At 42.3% G+C, this 27,150-nt stretch overlaps 1 protein-coding gene across 1 annotated transcript in view; it reads left to right on the forward strand.

Moving 5' to 3' along the window:
* The window catches only part of BBS7 (Bardet-Biedl syndrome 7), a 426,240-nt gene that overhangs the window by 364,019 nt on the left and 35,071 nt on the right, over positions 1 to 27,150 (forward strand). Inside the window, exons 15-18 of the mRNA XM_069242537.1 lie at positions 5,246 to 5,410; positions 17,605 to 17,714; positions 17,817 to 17,920; positions 24,224 to 24,347. Coding sequence (XP_069098638.1) covers positions 5,246 to 5,410; positions 17,605 to 17,714; positions 17,817 to 17,920; positions 24,224 to 24,347 — 503 coding nt within the window. The remainder of the gene's footprint in view (positions 1 to 5,245; positions 5,411 to 17,604; positions 17,715 to 17,816; positions 17,921 to 24,223; positions 24,348 to 27,150) is intronic.

Below are 27,150 nucleotides of genomic sequence, written 5' to 3' on the forward strand. Positions count from 1 at the left end.
TAAGCTTGGTGGTGTTCAAAGAATGTACATGACCCTTTCTAAAAAAAAAAAAAAAATTCATAGCTGCTTCATGGAAAGTTTTGTGCTGATCCATAAAGTGGGGGCTAGCAAAAAGGAGTGGGGTGCCCCATATTATTTCCCATTTTAGTTAGAACTTTACTCAGAAAGCGTGCTGTTTTTTGAAGTGGTGTAAATCCGGTCTGTAGTTTTTTTTTTTTTTTTTTTTTTTTTTTTTAGACATCAACATTGAAAATTATGCTTGTAGTGGGAGGTTAACCTCTAGAAAAAGTTAGTGATATCTGAACTGTTGGTGTCCAGATCTTGGCTTGACCAATTTAAATTGGGATTGGTTATTTCTGAATGGCTAGCCACAACATGCGCAGTATGTTGTGGCAGCCATTACAGGACCCAGGACCATGATCCCTGAATTCTTAAAATGAATTAGACAATATGTAAGTACCCAAGGGGAGAACACCCTTATTCCCCTGGGCCATGTAGATTGGCATCAAAGGGACTGCTCCTTAATTGGCTGGCCACAACATGGACAGCATGTTGTGGCAGTCATTACAGGACTTAGGGATGTGGTGTCCCAACTGAAACGGACTGTAGTGGATACCGGTTTGGATCAAAAAAAGGAACACATATGAGGGGTCATAACAGATTTTAGTTACAATATAAATAGTTTTTTAGTGGTACCATACTAATATTAGGAATTATGATGTGTTCTAAGGTGAGTTTTTGGTGAAAAATGCTGATATTTTGCTGGGGTCTGAAGAACCACATTCAAAGAAAACTGTGTTCTCTCATGATTTTCTCATTGAGGTTATGAAAGGTGCTCCAGAAGCTAAAATGACACCACATTTCTATAATTTCACACTATCTTCCTCAGCCACGTAAGAATAAAGTCTAATATTCCGAGTAAAATATACTTACCACAGCAGCTTGTTGGTAGATTCCATAGAGTTCAACTGCACTTTCACCACAGCATTCTAATGAACAACAATAGTGATAACATTCTGTATTTATCACAAAATTGTGGCAGACCTGAACAACATTGTGTTGAAAAGCTGTAAAACTGAAACCATTTCCTACAGAAGATACTGCAGTCAGTGAACAAAATAAGGGGTTTCTTTTCGTTATAGAAATTATAGTTAGTAGTGCTCTAGAAAGCTAAAGTGAGGACAGATTTCAAATACAATTTAAATACCTTCTTCATCAATGTCAGAAAAAAATTCTGATTTGCTAAGTGAAAAAACATACTTACAACACCTGCAGCCGCCATTCAGCTAGTTCCCCAGTGTTTCATTGTAGCTTTACCACAGTATTTAAATGAACAACTATAGCGCAAACATTCTGTTATTATGGCAAAAGTATGGCACACAAGAATGGCACTTTAATGGAATCAATGCTGTAAAACTGAAAGCATTTCCTTTAGAAATTAAGAAATGAGAGGGTTAATTTTGTAATAGAAACTATGGTTAGTGCTCTAAAATAGGGGTTCTTAACATTTGTATTTCCATGGCTCCCATTGACTCACTTTTGGATGTTGGGGAATTTATACGATGAGCACCTCAAAGAAATTCACAAAACTTCATAAGCAAGTATACATTAAACAAATACAAAGTTTATGAAATATTTTCTTTAATTAACCAACAAAAATCACAATTTTAATTTTAACCGGAAGGTTACAGCTTTTCAGAATTTGAGTTTATTTTTAAAAGACAAACCAATATACTGGACTTATATCACTTTGCCTTCTTTGGCTCCTAATGCTTCCACTTTTTGAATTTTTTTTAGAGTGTACTAGTGCTCAGTTGAGGCCACTAATCGTCTATACTGACGTTTGCTGTACTTACACTGTTCCCACAAATCAAGCTAGGGATACCAACTTAATTTTTAGGCTCTAGTTTCACATTTCTTCACATTTACTCTGCATTTTAACACTTTCAGTTTTGTTTTGTTTTGTTATGTGTTTATATATTTTATCAATGTAGTAATATTTAATTTTCTAGACAGTCATGGAACCCTTATCTAGGCGTTGCAGAACGCAGGTTAAGAATCAGTGCATTAGAAAGCCAAGATGAGGACACTTTTTCTATACATTCTCAAATACCTTCCTCATTAGTGTCAGGAAAAAAAGGCTGGGATGCAGAGTGAAATATCTACTTCCAACAACACCAGCAGCCGGTCTGGTTATTTTCCAGTTTTCCACTGCAGCTTCACCACAGTGTTCTAATGAACAGCTGGATCGCTAAAATACTGCATTTATGTCACGTTTGACACATCTCAATGGAATCAAATCTGTAAAACTGACAGCATTTCTTACTGCCCATACTGCAGTAAATGAACAAATGACTGGTTTCTTTATGTCATGAAAATTGTTGTTCATGCTCTAGAAATTTAAACTGAGGGCACGGTTTTATGAGTTCTCAAATATCTTCCTTATTCATGTCAGTAAAACATTCTGGCATGCAGAGTGAAACATACTTCCAACTCCAACAGCAGTCTTTTAGTTAACTCAGTAGTGATTATCTGCAGCTTCACCACAGAGTTCTAAAGAATAACTAGAGTGCTAACATTTTGTTTAAAAAAAAAAAAAAGTGAGGCACAACTGATCTCCATTTTGTTGGAATACAATGCAGCTCACAACTTGCATCACTCATGACATGTTAAATAAAATCATTGATGACTCATTTATTAATTAGACTTAAACAATAATATTGTTCATATTACTAGAGAGTACCGTAGTACCCAAGGTAATAAGGGGGAAAACGAAGAGGGGACATCTCAAAAGTGTTATTTACCATTTTAATTCTCATGGAATTCTTCATTCTCCAATACAGAAAAAATGGCTAAGCTGAATTACATGAAATTTGGCATGAAGGAAGATATTTGTTCAAGGATTATGGCCGCAAATATTTCACGTATAACTCAAGAAATTTGCAAATTGTTTGTGAATATGCGTGCGAAAAAGAAGCAGTGCAAGTGGCTGACTGCAACCTGACTAGAAAGTTGTGGCTGCCATTTTATTTCACAGGACACGGTCCCCGGGAGGTGAAAATCCAAATAGAAATTTGGCATAAGGGGTCAGGATGACCCCAGGGGTGTGATATAGATGTGTTTTTGGGGCTAAATATTTTGCGTCACCACACAAGATATTCGCAAATTTTTGTGAATTATTTGCGAATAGGGAAAAATGTGAATGAAAAACCACTCTTACATACACTAATTCACTCATACATGCACTCAGAGACTCATGCACCCACTCGCACACCCACTCAGACAATCATGCACCCACTTACACCCCCTCAGACTCACACACCCACTTTCAGACTACTCAGACACTCACATACCCACTCGATCCACTGACAGGGCAACCTGCGCTGCCCACGGCCAAAGGACGTGTGTGGCATGGGGTTAAGCGGTTATAAGGGCTTGGCTGTAGGCAAGGCCTTGTGACCAACCTCTGCTGCGCACGACCAAAGGCTATGCGCGGCGGGGTTGGAATAACTTATTGTAATTAAAATTGCTTTATGTTAAAAAATTGAAATTCACTGAAAAAAACAAAGGTTACAGGGACGTAGTTAGGTTTTGAATTTACTCACACAAAACCATTGAAATTCAGAAGTTATAGTTAGCGTTCTTTTAAGTAACTATAACTCGCGCCCTAAAGTAACTATAACTCGCGCCTTCACCATGCACAACCCACTCCACATATTATATAATTGATGAGATCTTGTATGGCATCTTTGATATTATCACTACAACATTTGCAATAAACTTACTGATAAGAAAACTGTGCATGGCAAGGGTGCAAATTATAGTTACCTTAGGGTGAGAGTTATAGTTACTTAAAAGAACTCATACTATAACTGCTGAATTTTTATGGTGTTTTGTACGAGTAAATTCAGAGCCTAACTATAACGTCCCTGTAACCTTTGTTTTTTTCAGTGAAAATATATGTATATATATATATATATATATATATATATATATGTATATATATGGTCATCAGGCCTGTGTAGAAGGGTGTAGTACCTGGTATGATGCATGGGGGAATGGATGTAAGCCTTAAGAGACGGGACAGACCATGCATCCAACCACTGTGACAAATGGGCAAGTGGGTACATGATCTGTCCTCAGGCAGGCCCTCTCTGAAAGTGGTACCATGCATGGTCAAAAAGCATTTGTCTATTCTCTTGAGAATCTCAAGAAGGAGAAACTCTCCTTGATTGTCCCCTTTACATTGAAGTTTGCAAACTATTGCAATGTTTGCATTGCAATTAATAATGCACATGACTGATTCATTTAGACTTTGCATAGTCTTTTCTGCATCCAGCCCCTGAAATAATGTCTCATTTTGGTCTTAATATTTAGGCAAATATTTATATACACTTTACTCTGATATCTGTATCCCGGGGTGAGTGAGCTACCAAGCCTCCTCCTGTGAACAAACATAGGGGCTTTTTGGATTTCCATTCTAAGGTTTAAAACTTATGGAGGTACCCGTGTTCAAAAACGTACCACTTTATTAATTAATTGGTCCATTCATTTAAATATGAAGATTTAGCACCAATATATTCTGTAATAATAAATACAATCCTAACTATACATATTCCGAGATGTAACATTGGATGCTGTATTCTTCAATTGATCTGATTGGTAGTTCCAAATAATATTGCATCAATTTTATTGAATTGTGTTTTCAATATTTAAAAAAATGTCATTGAAGACTGGTAGTCAATATATAGTTACTGGAGTTCTGCTTCATTTAGATTTGATGCAGCGTATAATTTAAAACGTATTGCCAGTTAATTTCTTCTACTTACTAAAAATAATTCCTTGAATCACAGTATTGAATACTAAGACAGCTGCATCCGTGTAATGTTCTACTATTTTACAGCATTAGAGACATGCCTCTTAATTTACTTTCCAGCTGTTCTTTGTGTTTTTGTTTTATGTACAGTACTTGCCGTGGCATTCTACAGGTTTGAAGGTGTACTTGTTTTTAGATCCTCATGCGTGTGCATATTAAAAAGTGTTGCTATTTAATCATGTTTCAACAGATATATATCTGTTTACTGATTACTGTAATTTTCTTGGAATAACTGTATATTCCATATGTCGTGAAAATATTTTAGCAGCGCTCTGTAAGGTCAATGTGGATTGAAACATTAACTGTGTATTAAAAATTGCCATCAGTGGTCACCATTGGTAACTTTCGTCTCTTTTGAACATATTCTAGGCCAATGAACACACTGACTCTCACTGGACAGTTCAGCTTTGCTGAGATACACTCGTGGGTTGTGTTTTGCCTGCCGGAAGTACCAGAAAAAACTCCAGTAGGGGAATCTATCACATTCTACTTCAAGAACACCTTCCTGGACACACAGCTTGAGTGCTCCTACAGGTACCTCCAAGGGCTATTGTTAAGATTATCCCAAAAATGATATACTCTTCAAGGGTTTGCTGCTACAACATACGTGGGCCTTACTTGCAAAGGCCATTTAAATTCCCAAGAAGTTCCTTTGGTACAGCAGTGGCCATTCCCATCGGAATTTTATGAGATCTGCAGAAACATTGCAAATCTCTTTACTTTCACCCAGAGATTTCAGCTGCTGAAAACAGCATATGTTTCTGTGTGGAAGTACAGAAAAAACTGGAGCTAAGGATAACACTAGATTCCATGAGGATGCCAGCTCTAGTATTGATCCCAGTGGTATTTTTGTGTCTGAGTGGCCAACAGCATCCCCAGATATGGTCAGTTTGGTGAGGTGCCATATTAGCTTAACTCTTTGCCTGTTCATCATTTGGGGCATGCATAGGATGTGCTAAAGCAATACTTTGCAACAGTGATGCTGTGCCTTTCACATTAGCTTAAGAGACCTCTAGCTGTTTCAGTACAGTATCTTCCAAAAGTATTCTGGATATGGGATAAAAGATGTGATAAAAAAGAGGGTCTTTTAGACAAGCCTTTGTGTGTGACTTTCCTTTTTTGTGTGCATCTGGCTTTTCATTGAGGATTTGTGTCCTTTGGCAGCTCTAGTCCCAGGCAAGGGTCAAAGTGTTCCCAAAATGCCCCTTGGATGAAGAATTAGAATTCTGTGATTCATTAGGGTAGAATGTGCACACATGTTAGATTTGCTGTATTATTTGCTTATCATTCATAGTGAAAACAAGGGAACATGGTAGCCTACGATCATCTGGTTGCTTTGCAGGTTCCGACTCCCATGTTTGACCGTTCTGACACTGCCAAGTTGAATTTCTGCAAGTGGACAAGAATTTCTGAATTATTCTTTTTCATTTTGACTTCCCATGCTGTAAGAGAGGGTAATGTCTCCTTGCACTTAAAAAAATGGAGATTTATCACCATAGCACGAGGAATACAGTTTATCTTCCCTACCTACATTTAGTTTTTTCTGACATTTCTCAGGGTGATTGAGAAATTCCTGGCCTCGGGCGAAAGAAGTGGTCCTCCCAGAGGATGTAACTTAGGGCTTCTTTTTCATTTTCTTTGCTGTCGAAAAAAAGGACTGGAGGGTTGTGCAAACTGTATCCTCATTCTCCATCTGCCCAAGCAGAGGTTTACATTGGTTAACTTAATGCCAAACCCACCCTCCCCTGAGATTGGGTATTGACTTGCTATAGCAGATCTGCAGTAGGTATGTTTAGCTACGGCAACCATATTGTAAGTGCCAGTGGACCGTTTTCTTGGGCTCCTGAGATAGTCAGTGATTACTGAACAATACCATAATGGGTGTTATTATGTCCCATTTGGGTGTCATTGCACAAATACTATTGCACTGCATCTGGATATCTAAATTTCTCCTGCTGGGAGCTTGACTTCCTCAGGGTAAAAAGGGCACCTATTCAATGCTAAATCTCGGAGGCAAAGGGAGTCAGAATTTCAGATACATTGTGATGCAGTAAACCAACGAATAACATCAGAGTTCAGTCACTACTTTATCTCAAGAAGAAAAATGATTTTATTTAACGGGTAGCTATATAGAATAGTTACAATTAGGATAAACAAGTAAAGCCACAAACTGCTTGTGCCTTTTGGGGTGGAGATAGAATCCTGAAATGTTATTGTAACTCCTTTGCACTAGGTGATAGATGGTATCCAGGGTACCACACAGGATAACTTATTTGGGTGACACCTAAGATGATGTTCCACTTGCCTACACAAAATGAATGCTCTCACTCATCCTATCACCCATAAAATGCCTCACCTGAACAACAGAGAGCCCACCCCAAATTAAGTCTCCTGTGCTCCCAAAGATCCAGGGATAAAGTGGCGACCAGTGATCGAGTCACTAATTTTCATTTAGTGACGCAATCCAAACATTGCTGGTATTCTACAATCAGCATGGGATCCCACTGGTTGCAGTTTTTCCCCTTGGGTTAGATGTAACAGAGGAGTAACACTCACTGGGCCCGAAGGGTCCCTAAAGCTACAGATGGTAGTTTCTCTACCATTGTCCACATTTTCCTGTATTTGGGGCTTCCACTGCACTCATGTATTTCATGAGTTCCAACTGATTAGTGTAGTTTAGAGTATGGGGTTGAGAACAACTTTAAATCACCAGACTTGTACTGGCAATTAATATGGTTCCAGTTATTCTGGAAATGGATTGACCTACTCAGTCAACACAACCAGACCTTGCTACAGAAATTTGAAGGTGGGCTTCCTCTTGGTCATTTTGAGACTCACACAGTGGTTTAGTGGCCTGTAAAGGGTGCAGTATAGTGCAGGCTCTCAAGTCGTGCAGCAGTCGTTGACGATGCAGCTCCATGACCCATTTGATTCAATTGCCTCTGCTCACCAGCTGTACTGCAGGGGACCATGTGGCTACTGAGCAACATCACTCATTTCAGACATCTGTAGGAGGGTGGTTCAGTTTATGGTGTACACCTATGGAGTGGCACCCTATACTGAGTACAGGCAACCTTTAGTGATAGTGTTTAGGTGTCCAAATAGCAAAAGCTCTTTAGGGGTAGGCTAAAGCTTATCCAAGAGGAGTGTAAAGCACTTGCAATACCGCACTAGTTAGTCTGTGATTGTCACACAAGAAAGGATCACACCAAGTGTTGCAAAAATAAGGTATTCTTTATTACAACACTAATTCTGTACTAACATTGGCATATCTCCCTTTGGAGATATCTACACACAAAATTTCAGATATCTACTCGGCTTTCCCTAAGCAGTCCTACAGCCCTCAGGAAGGAAGCAAACAAGATATTATGCACACAGCTAGCCTTACTAAGATCCCGGCTCTCTCCACAGAAATAACATTGAATCTCTTAAGCATTCTTAAGTCAGGTTCCCCTCTTGACCAGGCTCCTCCTTCCATCTTAGTCAAGGGTGCGTCGACCATAGCTCCCACTTGACAGACTTATGAAATCTATCTTTGAGTTGTGCCTCTTTGCCACCTCAGTGGAAGCATGCAATAGTAAATCCTTCACTTAAGAAACCTAACCTGGATCCATTGGTGTTGAAAAATTACAGACCTAGCTCAATGCTACCTACTGTCGCTAAAATTCTTGAGAAACATGTAAATACTCATCTTTCTAAGTTTCTGGAGGAAAATCACATTCTTCATTCCTCTCAGATGGGTTTTAGGCTTTCCCATAGCACCGAATCAGACTTGGTAGGGATGACTAAAGAAGTCAGGAAACAAATGGGCAAGGTATGGCTTCCGCAGTTGTGATGCTGGACCTAAGCGCAGCCTTTGACACCGTGGACTATGGCATTCTACAACATAGCCTGAGGGAAATTGGAATCCGTGGAAAAGCCCTTAAATGGTTCACTCAATTCCTAGAAGGTAGAACTTTTCAGGTTCTTGATCACTCCTTTTTTTCTGAGAATTTCAAGAGCCTCTGGGGAGTACTGCAGGGGTCTTCACTGAGCCCCACACTTTTTAATGTCTATATGAGCCCATTGGCTAGAATAGTTGAACCCTTTGGTCTATTGATAGTGTCCTATGCCGACGACACTCAGCTTGTAGTTTCTCTCTCCTTCGTTCATGACTCCTTTAAATCTCAGCTTGCCCCTTGCTTACGGGCAGTATCCAACTGGATGATGGAGTGCAAACTCAAGCTGAATGGAGAAAAAACTGAGGTACTGATCATGGGTCATCATTCACTCTCCTCTCAAGTAACCCCGATCTCGGACCTCTTAGAAGATCTTCCATCTCCTAAGAATCACATCAAGAGCTTGGGTGTATGGTTTGACCCTTGGCTTTCTATGGATAATCAGGCAAACAAAATATCTGCTACTTGTGTTGGAATTTTCAGACTCCTTAGGAAAGTCTTTAAAGTTCTCCCATTCACTGCCAAAAGGCTCATAGTACAAGCTCTTACTAGCTCCAGAATAGACTATGGAAATGCCCTGTTTCTGGGCTCTCCAAAATATGTTTAAAAAAACTACAGGTGTTTCAGAACACGGCAGCATGCCTTCTTTACAACTTGCCCAGCCATCATTCGGCCAAATCAGCCCTTGCAGCTCTTCACTGGCTTCCCATTGAGCAACGAATAAAGTTTAAGATGCTCTGCTATATCCACAGATCCCTGTATGATAAGGGCCCTCTGCTTCTACACTCCTTAGCTTCTTTTTATGAGCCAACTAGATACCTTAGGTCTTCCTCAGCAGGACTAGCTGTTATACCATCTATAAAAAAAAAAAAGTAAAATGGGGAGGAAGATCTTTGGCCTTCCTCGGTGCTAAGCTCTGGAATTCCCTGCCTATTTCCCTTCGGCAGACCAGACATGAATTATCATTTCATCGTCTGTTAAAGACCTGGCTGTTTTAACACCTTCACTTTATGCCTAAACCGATGATCACTATCGCCAGCGCTGGGAAGCCTCAGGGCAGCCATGCGCTATACAAACCCAATATAACATAACATAAATATACACTTAGTAACAAGCAGGAAAAGCATAAAAGCACATGGGGCCCTAGGGGGTGCAAACCATATACTAAAAAGTGGTATAAGAACGGAGGTGATGAACCAAGGTAAGTGTGTTAGAATCCTAGAGGCTGGGGGAGTGAGAAATTAACAGAGGTAAGTACCAGAAATCCTATAGGTGCCCGGTGCAGAGTTCTTATCGAGTCGGGTGTCCCATAGGCTAACACAGGACCGTCACTGCTGGATTTTTATGGATTCAGGACCCTTTCCAGTGGACCCCGAAGAAACTAGTTGGCACAAAGAAGGTTGCATAGTACCAATCATATAGGTACACTCGTCCATGAAAGAAGACAGAGATCCACTAGGCACTTTTAAAAATAGCTAAAAATAGAAGCAAGAGCCTTCACACATCCATTGGATGTCATGCTTCATCATAGCGATTGCTCCTTGTCAGACTGGTGCTGCAGTGTCTGGCGGGCCCCACAAGGGGGCTCTTTGCCGGAGATCTTAATAGAGCGTGCCGTGGTTAGAACAAGTAGGGATAAATTTAAACCTACAATGAAAAAGAAGCTGGAGAGAGGAAAGTTAAAATTGGCTCAGGAACCCTTTCATTGATCATAAATGGTCTTGGTCAAGGTTAAAAACAATTGAGAATGGAATGGAGATAATGTTCCACCACTTTACCAAACAACAAACGGGTGGAGGAAAGGGACTTCCTTCAACCACAAATGAAGATCAACATGTTTCATGCCTAAGGAGTCCCTACGGATCAAATGGTGCTTCGTCAGGACCAATGCAATAAACTTCTCCTAAGCTACACTAAATGCCACATTGTGTAAAGGTATTTGTGTAAAGAATCATGAGTTGACTTACTCAAAAAGCTACGCATCTAACAGTCTAGGTAGATGAGGACCTGTGGAACCAGCGCCTTGAGACCCTCACGGGTGAGTAGTGCGCTTTACAAATTCCTGATTGATTGATTGATTGGAAACAAAATAAAATGTATAGACCAACAAATGTGGAATCAAATACACATACAACATTAGACGCATGCAAAGTGTCATGACACTCGATGATGACATGCTGCCATGCTAGGTGGAAAGTAAAACTCAAGGTAATGACTGCTTACTCTCCTCTATTAGGGATGGGGCTCCATGGGTACATGCGTACCAAAGGACTATCGTCGCTTCTACATGAATACAAAAAGTATGTTAGTGGCACTACTGGTGAAATACATAGTCTGGATGTGCCATCTGGGGTAGATCAGTGATAATAATTTACTATCACAACTAACGAGCATGATTGAATGTGGAAAAGACCATGTATACGCGTCAGGTAATATAAGTGCAGATAGCTGGTAAACTATGAAAAAGCCAAACCTCTAAGTCAATATTAAATGAAAATGGAAAATAAACCAAAATATTTAGCAATATAGAGGGCAAGAGCTGAAAAATAATATAGTGCAGAAAACTGTTGTTTCCCCTTTATTTAACATAGTTATCAAAAATGTGGAGTGAGTAAAGCCATGTTGCTCGCTCAAAAATATTTATAAATATGACATTATATGTCAGAAGATTGTTAATTGTGTGCATCGAACAGAGCCATCTATTTCTCACTCGAATGAGTGAAAACAGAAGGTAAGAACATGCTACGATTGCAGCTTGAGTCTAATGATTTTAAGTAAACAGTATTGAAACAACACGCAAAGCTCTCTACTACTTGCTTTACTGCTTGAAAACAGGAGTTAAGGGCGATCTCCATTGTGGATCATGCCCAGTGTTTCTGAATAAAACAGCCAAGTGCCCTGGAGGAGCAATGGTACTCATTTTTGCATGCAACAGTCCATGAACGGAGACCTAGCCCTCAGCCGCATTCCCAAAAGAATGGGAAAGTGAATGCGGCCGGTGGGTCAAATACAAGGTTTACCGTACAAACCCCCAGTCAGCGGTGGACCTCGCCTAAAATGGATCGTCCTCCTAATAGCGGACACCCGCACTCGGGTCAAGGAAACTAAAAAAGGACCAGGCACGGGCAAGAGAAAACCACACAACAAATCACGGAATATGCATTGCGTATATAGCCCTGTCTTAATGCCATCACCCCATTTTCGGTTCAAAGTAAAAATGGGGGGAGAAACAATCAATCGTCTCGTAATGAGGACGAGAAAAATGTGCAGTTCACAAATAGTTTCAAATGACAAAAACAAAAAACGGTCATATGGTCAGATAAAAATGCTACTGTCCAATAGGCATATTGAGGTCCATCCTGACAAGGAGTCAGAATCGGAAGGGAACGTCCACATGCTAAATCAGTGGTAGTATGAACGTGACTGGGGTCATCATGGTCAAGTCATTTATACGCCTGAAAAAATGGTCAGAGCATCAAATGACTTGTAGGTTTCACCATTGAGAAGGATTGGTATAGCCAACACAAAAGGCTAAGGTAACTTAAGCACAGTCAAGACACAGTATATTAAATTGTAGGTATCACCAAAATGGTAGATTAGGGTAAAAATAGCGCAAAGTATGCTAGTGTGTCTTAAAAGACATCATAGTAAGCTGACATCAAATAGAGGAGTTACACAGTGGTAATCATATGTTATATCCCTATGTGGTGCCAGGGACTTAGTGCCAGAAGAACAAAGGACTAATCAACTTTTAGGAAGGAACCTCATCCATGGGATATCATCATTGAGTTAATGGATGTGGGTCCCCATTTTGAGTATGTGATTTAGTGTGTCAAGAACTACCCTCAACATATCGCTGGGAGTGTGATTTTTTTGTCGAGATAGTGGACACTTAGTTTTGTAGTGGAACCTCCACACCTAATGTTCTTGCGGTGTTCATTGATCCTGACCTTCACTAGTCTAGTGGTCATTCCAATATAACGTAAATGACAGATACATGTAATCTTGTAAATGCAATTACGTGTGTTGCAATTAGTGCATTTCAAAAGGTGCCATCTGCCTATAGGTACCAAATCTAAGGTATCAGCGGGTTTGGTCAATGAGCAAACATTGCAGCTACCACAAGGATGATGACCTTATACTGGTGGGAGTTGCCAAAGTGTCGCCTGACTAGGTTCTGAGCAGACAGTCATAGGGCGTGTGTGTACAACCAAGTCCTTTATATTTGTTGTCCTCTTAAAGGCAAACAAAGGCTTAGGTATTGACACCCCACCACTTTCAGTATAGACCATCGATTGTTAATAAGCTTTTTCATGGTGGTTGACAGAGGGGTGTATGTAGAAACACAAGTCAATCGAGTCTCAGAGTTCTTAGGTTCAGTTGTCAATAATGCCTCTCGGTGGGTATTGCGTGCCCGTTTGCCAGCTGTATTAATTACTTGGTGTGGATAGTGTCTATCATGCAACTTTGCCGACAGGTCATCGGCTTGTGCTTCAAAAGCCGAGATGTCATTGCAATTACGGAGTAGCCACAGAAATTGACCATACGGTAAATTATCCCATAATGCCTTAGGATGATGACTTTCATATAGTAGTAGACTATTGCGATCTGTTGTCTTCTGTAAGTGCAGGTCTCCAATTGGCCCTGGTTGGTGGTAATCATGAGATCCAGAAAAAGAAATCCTGGTCACTTAAACTGTTGAGGTGAACCTTAAGAAGGGATCAAGTCCATTAATCCAGGCAGTGAATGAATTGACCTTCTGTGTATGACCCTGCCAAATTATCAAGAACTCGTCGATGTATCGACGCCATAGTCTGATGTTGTCAACAAACGGATCGGTGTTGTTAATTATAAATCGTTATTCAAAATGAAATATATACAGGCAGGCCAAGCTGGGAGCAGAGGTGCTACCCATAGATGTTCCGCGTATCTGGTGATTTAAGCTGGTTTTCAAACTGGAAGAAATTTTCAGTCAAAGCTAAAGACGCATATTGCATAATGAAGTGGATAGGTGTAGGGAAAGTCCATGTACTGCTAGCCAGAGCCTCTTCAACCACCTGTAATGTTGCTTCTTGGGGTATGTTGGTATATAAAGCCTCAACATCAAGGCATTCACTTGCTCAGTGGCATTGATAGAATCTATAAAATTGAGGACATCGTTGGTGTCTTTCAAAAACATAGAGGTGTCCGTCACAATAGGTTGGAGGAATCGATCACAAAAGGTACAGTGGAGTTCTAGGACATACCCGATACCTGAGACAATGGGGCTTTCCGGTGGAGGCAGTCTGCCCTTATGGATCTTAGGGAGGCAATAAAAATATGGAGTACATGGGTGGGATGTCTCCAAAAACTCGGCCTCCTTATGAGATATCCAAGAATTGGTTTCTGCTTCATTATTCATAGTGCGTATTTGAAGTTGTAATCTCTCAGTGGGGCCTTGTGTAATCAGGGCATTGTATGTGGAGTCACTCAATAGACGTAAGAATTCCTGTCTAAATTCCTGAGAGTCAAGGACAGTGATTGCTCTGCCCTTGTCTGCTGGTTTATTTACAATACTAGGGTCAAGCGCTAATGTTTTAAGAGCATCTCTCTCCCTTGAGGAATTACTGACAAAAGAATGTTTGGGCCGTAGTTTACTCACATCTGTTAGGACTGCCTTTTCAAATGCGAGGAGCTCGCAGGGAGAAGTTTATTGCATTGGTCCTGACGAAGCACCATTTGATCCATAGGCGTGAAACATGTTGACCTTCATTTGTGGTTGAAGGAAGTCCCTTCCTCCACCCCTTAGTTTTTTGGTAGAGTGGTGGAACATTATCTCCATTCCACTCCCGATTGTTTTTAATCTTGACCGAGACCATTTACGATATATCAAATATAGATGTTCAGGGTTCTCGAGCCAATTTTAACTTTCCCCTCTCCAGCTTATTTTTGCTTGTAGGTTTAAATTTATCCCTACTTGTTCTAACCATGGCACACTCCATTTATTAAGATCTCTGGCAAAGAGCCCCCTTGTGGGGCCTGTCAGACATTGCAGTGCCAGTCTGACGAGGAGCAATCCCTATGATGAAGCATGACATCTAATGGATGTATGAGGGCTCTTGCTTCTATTTTTAGAAGTGCCTAGTGGACCTCTGTCTTCTTTCTCGGAACAGTGTACCTATATGATTTGTATTATTATTAGAGAGGCTCTACACTGGACCACATAATCTCCCTGTCCCTCTTATGGTTATATAGGTTGCACAGTACCCCAACCCGTGGATACCCTAAAGATTGGAGCCTAGGTGCATAGGGGTGAAGTGACATAGTAAAACCCTCGATGGAGTCAGCGAAAACCTCAGTTGTCCAGCTGCTGATGCGACCCGTGGACCAGATCGGTGGAACCCAAGTGTGGATTTCGGATGTGAAGAACCTGAAAAAGAAGGGGACAGTGCCCAGACTGCTCTGAGATGTCCAGTTGGTGCAGGTAGGCAATGCCACCCTCTTGGAGATGGAGTTCCTGCAGGACGGTGAGGGAAGAAGTATAGAAGTGGCGTCCAGGGGATGCAGGAGGTCCTTGGAGTCACCAATGAGCTGTCCCACGTCAGTCGCCGGATTCCAGGAGGGTCACTAGCCAGCAGGACCATCAACAAGCCTTGGCAAATAAAAAATAGTGGTTGAAAGGAAGATTGTAGATTTTTAGGGACCAGCAAGATCCTAGTGACTCGACCTTTGGGGACGGGAGAAGAGGGGGTCAGGATAGTCCTTCTGCAGGATGGAAAGCCAGCCAGAGTCGGTGGAGCCCCCATGAGTGACCCACTGGCAGCAGGCACAGGGAGTCGCAGGGAGGCCTCAGCAGCATGAAAAAACAGGAGTCCCACGTCGCAGGAGCCGCAAAGTGGGAGCTGATCTTGGAGTTGCAGAGTACTGGAGGATGGGGCTTCTTGGAGCCTGAAGATCTCCTGGAGGATGGGTCAACAAGCGTTGGCAAGAGCAACAGTTGTGGTGCACAGGGGTTCCGTTCCAGTGACTGCAACAAGGGCCCACCATCTCCCAAGTTGGTCAGAAGACTAGTTGGACCTGGAGAGGACCACAAGATCACCACCTGCGTGCATAGTCTTTTCTTTGTCCGTGGGACAGCAGGATCCACCAACTGGTCATTGTCGTCTTGGGGTGCCTGAAGATCCAGGGGAGTGACTCCTTCACTCAAAGGTAGATCCCTTCTTGCATCCTGGTGCAAACAGAGTCCTTGTGACCCTGAAGGATGCACAGCCACAGATGTTGAAGAATTCTTGCAGGAGCCGGAGAAACAATGTTGCAGTAGGAGCCCTCTCAACTGGATACAGTCTTGTTTCCGTTTTAAAAGCAGAAAAGAAACGAATCTGTAGGCCAGGAGCAGAATATGTCTTGCAGAGAGTTCCTTGTAGAGTCTTGCTCGATGATTCTGAAGATCCTTCCTCCGTGGAGCCCTTAAGTAACCTTAAAAAGGGGGTAGGTCACTATCTGCAGTGACCCACTATCAGAGATGGTCAGGGACGTCATGTACCTGGCCTAACTAGTCAGATGCTCCCAGGGACCTCTTGACATCCTATTTTCAACATGGGAGAATCATGTGGCCACCTGGCAGAGCCCTGTGCACCTCCCTAGGGGAGGAGATGGACAGAGTGATCATCACTCCCCCTGTCCTTTGTGTAGTTTCATCCCAGAGCGGAAACTGTGGGTTCCTGTCCTAGTGAAAACTGTTTTATGCAAGGAGGGCAGCACAAGTGTCCTTCAAAGCTGTCTGGTGACGCTCCGGGTCCACCCCCCCGACCTAGAGACACCCATTTCAAAGGGAGAGGTGGTCACACCTCTCTCTTGCAGGAAATCCTTTGTTCTGCCTTCCCCTTCTTGAGTTAGGCTCATCAGCAGGAGAGCAGAACAGTGTCTGGGTCAGCAGCAGTGTGGGCTGCCAGCCAGACCCCTTAAGGCTGTACAGGCAGAATTGGGGGATCCTCTAAGGAACCCCTAGAGAACATGGAATCATGCAACTAGTACTGGAACCAGTGTGGTTGCATGATTCCAACATGTTTGATACCAAACATGCCTAGCTTTGGAGAAGCCATTATGTAGATGGACCACTTCTGTTGACCAGTGTCCACTACGTACCTTAAAATGGCTTCCCTGCACTTACAAAGCTCAGGGAAAGGAGTCTGGGGTTTGCAAGGGCTCCCTGCTCATGCAGAAATACCCTCACACTTAGGGACATCCACCCTGCCCTTGGGTTGAAGGGCTTACCAGAGGGGTGACTTACAGTATCCAAGTGCAGTGACCGCGATATGAGGCAAGCCTTATATCTGAAGTGAAAAAGTGCATGCACCATTTTGTGGTCAATCGGCTCAGTTTAGCATTAATTCAGCAAAACAAAGCACTTCCCATTGGCTCCTTTGTTCAATAAATCTATGCCTTAAGCATGTTTGTTCAAAGTTCAGCTTGCAAAATCTGGAACCCTCTCCAACATGGCATAATTTCAAAGTTTAACCTTCCACTGTTTCCTAGTTAATTTATGACATATGTATTTACGTAAAATCTAATACATAATTGTCCTGATTTCTGCTTCAGCCATCCGACCTCTCACCTCCAGGTGCTTGGATACTCTACTGATTTGGAGCATAATATATCCACAAATGTAATTTAACTTTTGAACATATATAATCCCATCTTCAGCAGAGGGTACTGTGGAATGAAACTTATGAAGGATACTGATTGGTATGAATGCTAAGTTTACTGTGATTTAAAAAAAGGGACTTATGTTTTTTAAACTTCTTTTTATAGAAAGGGAGAGGGCTTTTTCAAATCAGAAAACATCTCAACAATATCAATTCTTAAAGATGTACTCTCTAAAGAAGCTACAAAAAGAAAAGTGAATCTTAACATAACCTATGGTAAGGATGGCTTTGTTGTTGCCTTTCAATTTCATCTTTCTGCAGAGTGTGTATTACAGTTGTTGGAATAAAAGGTGTTCCTTTTCTCTCTGTTTTGTCCAGATATAAACGAGGATTCTGTAAGTTACACTTTAAAGATGATCCATCCAAAGCTGGAGCACCAGCTTTTGTTAGCCAAAAAGGTGCAGTTAATTGATGGTCTAAAGGTAAGTACATATTTCTTTCTTCAGTGGTCTGAATGTTGACTAATCAGAACGTTATCCTTGATTCTGAAGCAAACCTAGGAAGAAAACTTCAGAACTATAGAACATACGCTATTATTCAATGCTACTGTTATCCCAGAGGCATGATCAGCAGGTCTACTGGAAAGATTCAGTCCATTGCAGTTTATTTCGATCTCCTCTTTATTCTGGGCTACATTTGCTCCTTTTGATAAAAGAAGGATCTCCATGCGGGCCACGGAGATGCACTGTAAAGCCTGGCAGTAATCTTTTGTGGGCACTTACTGTTCTGCCTGTGTGCATAGACGTAACGTTGCAAGTTGATTTGAGGCCATCAAAATTGTGACTTGGGCTAGGCACCCTGAGTTAAATTCAAGCAAAGTCGAGGAGGACAGCTGTGGCTCAAAACAGACTCAATAACCAGCCTGAGAAGTTCAGGAAGACAGACCGCGGGTCTAGTAAGCATTGCACTTTCCTGCATGAACCCTGTCCACAATGTACCAGAGTGCAGAGGCATCCAACGTTTCGATCAGGTATGGAAGATTCTCAGTGCCAGAGTCTTTGCATCTGGATGACAGGACACGCAGAGTGAAGCTAGTTTCTTAGACATATTGAACTTTCCATGACATGTACGTGAAGGCAGCAGAGTCAGCCTTCAAAAAGATGGGCTGCGTGAATGGAGCCAAATAGGAAGTCCAACATAACCTGTTATACTACACACGTAGGCTGTTTGGGGTTGATCAATAAATGGAATAAGCTAGCATATGGCTCGAAATCCCAATTTGCAGAAACAGAGGTTTTCAGCAGGTGAGTGAGGGTGACTAGTGATCTGTCCTCCCATTTTCATGCATATATTGGGGAAGGAAAGCCTGTTTGGGGGAATTGATTCTGGTCAATGTCAAGCCTTTTCTTCGTGGGGCTGCAACAGTCAGTGGTTACTGGACAGTCTAAGTGGTAGACCACTGGTGTCCATTGCATTCTAATTGAATAACCAGATTACATCCTTAGAGCTCTTTGCTTTCCAGGGGTAGCTGGCAAGATTACCTGTAGGAGGTGGAAGAAGAGAGAAACTCAGCTACCACATGACAAAGTATCTAAGACTCAGGAAATTCAATGTACAGTTGATGTTGTAGCTTCAAAGAAAAGCAAAGGTCCAGACCTGATCCTAGATGACTCTTACTGCTGGCGCCCATTTGTTCTAAAAGAAATTAATATGGATATTGAGCCCAGCAATATAACTGATACTTGGAAGACTGCTTTAATAACTGCAGTCAATCAAGTGGACAGTTCAATCCCAACTAAGTGTTGGCCAATATCCCTAATTGACGTGCTATTAACACTAGTTCTATTCAGTTGTATCCTACAATAAATATAGAGTAAGAGATGATCTATTAACACTAAGTGATATTTTTTATAGGTCAGGGTACCTTAGACCAATATGTACAACTCCATGTATTTATAAGCAGATACGTAACCTGAATAAATATAAGATGCATCTTATTTAAAAACTTTTGTTAGTATTATAAGTATATTTATTAATATGTTATTATCATTAACAGTATCATATACAGCACATACTATTATGAATAATTAGTTCTCAAGTATTAACTAACTAAATGCAGATTTTGTAAAAATACGATTTGTAAATAGTAAATAAAAGAATTAAAAGAGAACAAAGGGTATAGTGTGAAAGTGCAATGCCACTTAATAAATATTCTCTTTTAAATCTACAATAAAATGAGTCCTGCAAAGTGCCCATACTGAGCACCTATCTGAAAAGAGGCACACAGCGAATCACCTGGCTACATCAATCCTTAATGGGAAATTGACTTTTTTGTTGGGGCCCGACCTATAGGTTCAAAACAATAAAACTACAGTACCGTAGCACCTAGAAAGATGATTTAGCATTTCCAGAATCCTCATGTCCATTTGCCAACAACAGAAGTCCAAACCTCTGGTTTTGGGATAGGCAGGTTGGGAGGGTGCAGGCTGCCCAGAAATCATTGTTGCAGCTCCACAGCCTAGCAATATCCAGTCTCTGGTGATGATCATTATGCAGGCTAAAGAGAATGCACGGATATCATGGCTCGCTGGGCAGCACAGTCTGTAAAGGTATCCTCTACTGAGATTTGCCATTCATATCCTTGAGCGGTTTGTGGTGATTGTAGTCCCTTTGGACTGTGAATTTTACTTCAAACAATTAAACATTAAATGCCGTGAGCCATAAAAGTGGCACCAGTGGTAGAGTACTCCTTCTGAATTCTAGCCCCTTACTGTTACCTGGAGAAAGGTTTGTGACTGATGAAGGCCACTGGGTGCATCTTATCCTCCTCTTTGAGTTGAGCTGGTGCATTTTCAAGCATTGGTTTGGAAAAAAAAAATAATTAGAAGCTTTCAGTAATGGGGCTTTAAAGCCAACTTTAGATCTTTTTTTTTTAAATTATTTATTAACGATTGCAAATACACAACAAGAACCACAAAGAAGGCCCACCCGTGCAAATCCAGATTATACAGAAGTGCATCCCTCCCCTGACATAATGTAAACTCTATTTAGTAAGTCCCAAGTTCAGCCTCGTAAGCAACCTGAATTTAGACAGTTCGCATCAGCAGTCCATCAGCCTACTCGGCTATACAGTCCAGACAATAAGTCCAGGAGAGAGGCCATTCAGCGAATATCATGAGGCCAAAACTAATAACAGAAAAAGAACAAGAAAAGTAAGGCAGGCAGAGTACGCGCACAACAGTGCCCAACCGTTAGCAAATAAGCGCTCAACACTTTCCAAGCGGGGGAGATGAGAAAGTAACATCCAAAATGCGAGCCAACACACATCACTCGCCTTTCCCATTCAAAGACGCCAGGTAAGCATGCAAAGGAGCCCAAATGTCCTTCGGCCGAGAGCCCTCAGGTGAAAGCTCCCAAAAGATCATCAGCTGGTCTTGACAAAAGGCAGCGTCCCGTAACCATTCAGAGCCACGAGGAACGCGTCCCCTGCCCCAGCACATAGCAAATCTGCGCTTAGCCAGCAGAAGAAGCAGGCCTACCAGCCTTTTGTGAGCTCCGTCAATCTCATTCACACAACCAGGCAGCGCAACTTTGGGGGAAACCGGTATCTCCGAACCCGTCACCTCAGTTATTATGCGCACGACTTCCACCCAGAAAGCATGTATCTCCGCGCACTCCCATGCAAGATGCAAAAAACCAGAGTCCGGGGCACGACATCTCTCGCAGCGTGTATCCGCTTGCAGACCCATAGAGCAGAGCCCACTAGGCGTGTAATATAAGCGGTGCAAGAACTTAAAGTGCAGCAACCGCAGCCTATAATTCGGGGACAGCACTCTCATGTGCGCACAGCAACTCCGCCACGTCTCTTCTGTGATGGGCTCTCCCACATCCCCCTCCCAACAAGCCCTGGAAGACACTCCAAGTGCACCCCACTGCTCCTGCATACAGTTATACAATTTGGTAACCAGTTTGAGTGGGGACTGCGCACAACACAACACCTCCAGCACACAGCACTCCGGCGGAACCTCCGGGAGACCAGGAAACCGGGCTCGAAGCATAGCACAAACCCGCAACGCGTACATCCGTTGCAACGACGTGACCCGTTCTCCGCCCAACGCCTCACTGGGAGACAATAAATGGCCATCCGCGAACCAATCGCCCAGCTCAGTTAAGCTAGCCCCCCCCTAAGGAATTCCCGTATGCCCCCATCGCGGAACATCTGAGCGTCCGCAACAGCCAGAACAGGCAACGAGGGAGCAAATGGAGTACCCACTCTCGAACTCTGCGTCAACCCCCCGGCGGTACATGTCACTGTATCCACACCCCGAGAGTGAGGTCGAGTCGGGTGCCCAAGCACGCGCACCAAGCCATCCGGCCAGACCGTGTCACTTTCAGGCACCAAATGCAGCAAGTACCGAATTGGGCGCAACCAGTAATATGCGAAGTGCGCCTGCGCACAGTTGTAATAAAGCTCCAAGTCAGGGGCAGCAAGCCCTCCCAGCTCAAAAGGTAGCGTCAGCCTCTCCCATGAAATACGGGGCTGACTGCCCGCCCAGACCAGTCGGAGTATAACAGAGCGGAGGCGCCGCAAAAAACTCTTCGTGAGTGGAAGTGGGACGTTTACAAACAGGTACAAAATTTTCGGGAGAACCATCATCTTCACATTAGCAATGCGTCCAATCAGCGAGAGCTGCAACTTTAGATCTTTAAATGCCTTCTGTCCACATAATCTTCTTGAACCAGTTCTTTGAGTTCGGGGGGGCTTTAAATCTGGACACTATGGCCCCCATAATAAGCCACAAAGTTGCTGTAATGGGACATTTTCTAGGTCTTACTTTGTTTTCTTTCAGTTGTGGTACCTAACAGTCCAGCATAACGTGGACTTTGGGTCTCAGGAGTCTGATTCTGCCACTGCCTGACCTATAAGCAAGAATGACCACAGAATGCTGACCAGTCTGGCACTTTGTTGCCGTTTTGGTCATTTTAGCCTTTTGTGACTAAACATTTTTGGAGTGCCTCAGGTGCTTTTTCCATATGTTGCCGAAGACAGGTAAATCATCTAAAAAGGCAGTAGAGAAGTCCTCAACATCAGCTTGCATATGCTATACAAGCTTCAGGAATGTGGCTGGATCTTGTTCCAGCAGAAGGGCAAAGTCGTGAGCTAGTAAAGGCCTTCGCTAATTAAGACACCATTTGCTTTGCTGCATCGAGGGACAGGGTTATTTGCCATTAACCACCCTTCAGACCAGAGCCCTAAAATAATATCCTACAGACAACTTATTCCCAAGCTTGTCAGAAAGGGCATCTGCTTGGAGACTGAATAACCTATTGTATTGACCTTTGGATGTCTGGATCACTAACAGAATATCGGAAACGCAAATATAGTGTGGACAGAATATTGAGGACCAAAATATCGAGAAGGTAAGTACAAATAAGTAAGTATTGACTTATTCCTATCTCCACATCTACGTACCTTGAAGATATATATATATATATATCATCAAGGTACATACAGGTGGAGCTATATATAGTAAAACTGTACTTGCCTATAGAAACTTACCTTCCCAATATTTTTGTCCTCGATATTTTTGACACGATATTCTGCCCCACGATATTTGTGTTTCCGATATTCTGTCTAAATACCTGGATGTCTAACAGCAGCATCGTTTTACTCCTATACTTTTTCTCAGCCTTTTATAGAAGCAGTACACTGTATGCGGGACTCTAAGGGTTTGCTTTATATAGTGTAGTACTGCTGGATGTAACAATTGACCTGTCAGATTTAGGCTCTTAAGCCCTTATAAACGGGATCACCCACAGGAGCCTGTAACTCTTAGTGCTTCGTGAGGAAACTGGATCCTAGCATCATTGTAGCCGTCCTCATTGATTGCGCATAGGAGAGGACTCTCGGCGCGCCCGAACTGGCTTAAAGGAGTGTGCTGGCAAAGTAGCACATCCACCCAGGCTTTACCCGCAGTCTGAAGTAAGCCTCTTTTTACTTTTTTTGTCCATGAAATATAATTACTTGGTATTCTGTCAGAGTGATTTAAAAGGGGAGCACACAGGCGCTTAACCTCATACGGAGGTGCATCCCCCATCCCAATTGTCGGAACTCCCTTTGCTGTGTGTCCTTTCTTCCTCCACACATTAAATACAGTCTCGTTTCTTCCGGTTTTAGCTGCACTTGTGGTGTGTATGCCCTAGTTGTCACTGGCCATCTGCAATAAGGGCTGCTGAGTGCATTGTTTTATAGTTACTAGTTTGATCATAATGCACTTCAGTCGGCTTGAGCTCCTGCTGACCTGCTCTTTTGAGAGATTATTTTTATTTCGTTTACATGTTTCTAGCCTGTATGCCACATCATCAAGCATCATGAAACCCTCATGTACGTTTTGTTTACCAAATGCCTTTGTGATACAGTAAATCAGATCATAAATCCTTGTATTTCGGCCCCGCAAATTAAATTATATTATATTATATATTCACTGTTAGAGTTTGCAAAGAAAATATTTATAGTATACTGGCCGATTTTCACACTATTTTCTGCTACTGCTTTGTGGTTTATCACTTTGGAATTGTGCTTTGAAATAAATATGGTATTACCTTATATTGTAGCTAGAGGTTCGTGTTGAGCATTTGCTTGGAGGATGATTTTATTCCAATTCTCCAATTATATCATTTTTTCATTTAGCGCTAGAAACTCTTGAGAAACATTTCAACTTGCTTGCTGGGTTACATGGGTGTCCTTAAACTGTATTTTTTATTTTTATTTTTTCGTCCAAAAGGAGCTGCAAGTCCATGAAGGTAACTCAGACTTCCTCATTCCAGAGTACCGAGCTATTCTAGAAGAGGCTGACCAGTTGCTAGAAGAGTACAAGAAGCAGCCTGCACATCTGGAGAGACTCTATGGTTAGCCCTGCGCAATTCTTTTCATAATCTTAGATTTATTTATCATTTATATATTTTCCTTTTTCATGCGCGTTGGCACTTTAAACAGTATAAAGGCAAATAAATAACTGTACAGAATTGCTCAGACCTTTGTTCGTCATAAATTATGCCTGCTACTTGTTGAGTAGTCTAGCTTCTCGATTTTGAGACCTCTAGTCAATAATACCGTATACTGTTTTACAGACGGTGTGCATTGAATTTATTGTATTGTTATTTATAGATTCTTCTAACATGCTTAATCCTTTAAAAATAATTCCCAAAAAGTACCTTGTTTTAAAATGTTCCTCCTGTGGCATCCTGCACATTGGGATTCTCGCAAACACAAAGAATCTGCCCTCCCAGATAGTGGCACTATTTGACTGAGTCTCTTGGTGAGTTGAGATTCAAGGAACAAGGGGCCAGATGTACAAAGCCGTTTGCATGTCGCAAACTGCAAAAATCGCAGTTTGCGGCATGCAAACGGCCGAACGCGATGCTCATTCCCAAAATGCGACTCGCAAATAGGAAGGGGTGTTCCCTTCCTATTTGCGACCGCATCACAATTCAGAGTTGCTTTGTGACCGCGAATGCGGTCGCAAACCAACTCCCAGTTACCACCAGTGTCACACTGGTGGTAACTCATTCGCAAAAGGGAAGGGGTCCCCATGGGACCCCTTCCCCTTTGTGAATGCCGAAAAAAAAAAAAATATATCAGAGCAGGCAGTGGTACTATGGACCACTGCCTACTCTGAAAAAAACGAAACCAAATGGTTTCGGTTTAGTTTTCATTTTGCAGCTCGTTTTCCTTTAAGGAAAACGGGCTGCAAAATGAAGGAAAAAAAACTGCTTTATTTACAAAGCAGTCACAGACATGGAGGTCTGCTGTCTCCAGCAGGCCACCATCCCTGTGAGTGTAGGGACTCACTATGGGGTCGCAAACTGCGACCCACCTCATGAATATTGATGAGATGGGTCTTTGCGACCCCATAACGAGTCGCAGAAGGTGTCTGAGACACCTTTCTGCATCCGGCCCAAGGTTGGTTATATGCCCATTTATAGCAATAGGATTGATAGTACAGACAGAGAATCTGTCTGGTACATGATAAACATACTTAGCAGCAAAAAAAATGTTAGTTCAAGGAACAACATCAGATAAAATTAGATAATGAATGGCGACGTTAAGGGCAGGTGAGAAACAGGCACACTGCAGGGAGTCAAGGGAGAATCTTGCACTCATGTGGGAACATTATGGGAAGGATCTTAAACTTAAGAGGTAAATGTGGTTAAAAAAAATACAAAGAAATGCAGAAAGGGTGAGAAGCCTGAGAAGGACATCATTGTGTGAGTCACAAAAATGGCCACACAATGATAGGTTGAAGTAAGAATCTGAATTGCAGTGTATAGGAAAATAATGAAGGCAAGAGTTTTGTGTAAGCATTGTAGACACTAGGAGAGTTGGAAATCAGACAAAGTGCTATATGAGATGTCACAATGAATCATCACAAGTACTAATCACCTGGGGGACACTCTGAGATGCGACATACACAGAAGCGTACAGAGAATACAGACTCTAAAGAAAGCCTGCTAACAAGCATGCAATAGGAGGTGTATTGAGTAAATGAAACAAAATGGGGTAACATATCTTAAGAGTTGGAGGCACAGAGGAAGGAGGGATGAGCACTTCCACAAAGAAAACTGTTAAAGGTCACTACACTCTGGAGATTCATAAGTTAGTTGTGGGAGTATCTCTCATACTAGGGGCATAATTGTGCCAGCTATCACTTTCTTTTAACACTGGTTTTGCAGGGTGGAAATTTAAGAATCTGTTCTCCTCCAAGACCCTGCCTTCCCAGCACCGCTGAAATCAACTAGTTACTTTGTTGATAAAATGTCCAACATTCGTGATATAACTACACTCCCATCATATTCCCCTCCCACTTTATCAGTGCCAAGGATACACCACTTTTCCCCCTGCAAGATGGATTCCTAAATTGGTCGGACTTTCAGCCAGTTTTATTTACAGTCCTAATAGATTAGTCTGTCAATGCAAATCCGGATCGCCTCTGGACGTCATCCCAAAGATGTTACTTCTGCCAACTTAGTAACATTTGTTCTACCCTTTTCCTTCCTATCCTCAATACTTACCTCACTTTTCGTTCTGTGTCTCATGACCTCAAATCAGGTATCATTGTTCCAATTTAAATAAATCTGGTTTGGATGCTGCAGCAGTGAGTAACTACCGAACTATCATAGGATATAGCTAAAATCCTTCAAGCTTACCTGGCCTGACTGCCATTATAACTCGTGTGGTCCAGGGTACTCCAGGACGGACAGGACTCCTCATCCCGGATCATCAAAGGCCCTTCCATCAGGCCCAACATGCTGTGGTCGAGCCCCTCTTGCTCTCAGAATCTGTGCCACAGAGAAACTCTGTGTTCCTGCAGACTGTTCTGCTCGTCTCTTCCCTCTGCTAATATTACGTCCAACCCATCTAGCATCCAAACACGCACACACCAGGGCTGAGCAGAGTCAAAGGAGACAGTGCATTTTAGCACTACTGTCGCGTCACTCAGGTCAAACTGCAGCAATTGTTTTACAACCTTCTGATGCACCACAGTTTTCCCTAGGATTTGGTTCCAGTGGCCTTTGGTGGATCTCCGGGGTTAACGGCAAAGGTCGTGAGAGCCTGTGCAGGCAGCCATCTTGCCGCCCAGGCTCACTACGGCAATTCTGGTGTTTCTAAGCCCTTTAAATCACAGGTGCTACTAGAACCCAATTCCATGGT

This window comes from Pleurodeles waltl, chromosome 1_2, assembly GCF_031143425.1.
Source record: "Pleurodeles waltl isolate 20211129_DDA chromosome 1_2, aPleWal1.hap1.20221129, whole genome shotgun sequence".
Taxonomy (NCBI): Eukaryota; Metazoa; Chordata; class Amphibia; order Caudata; family Salamandridae; genus Pleurodeles; species Pleurodeles waltl.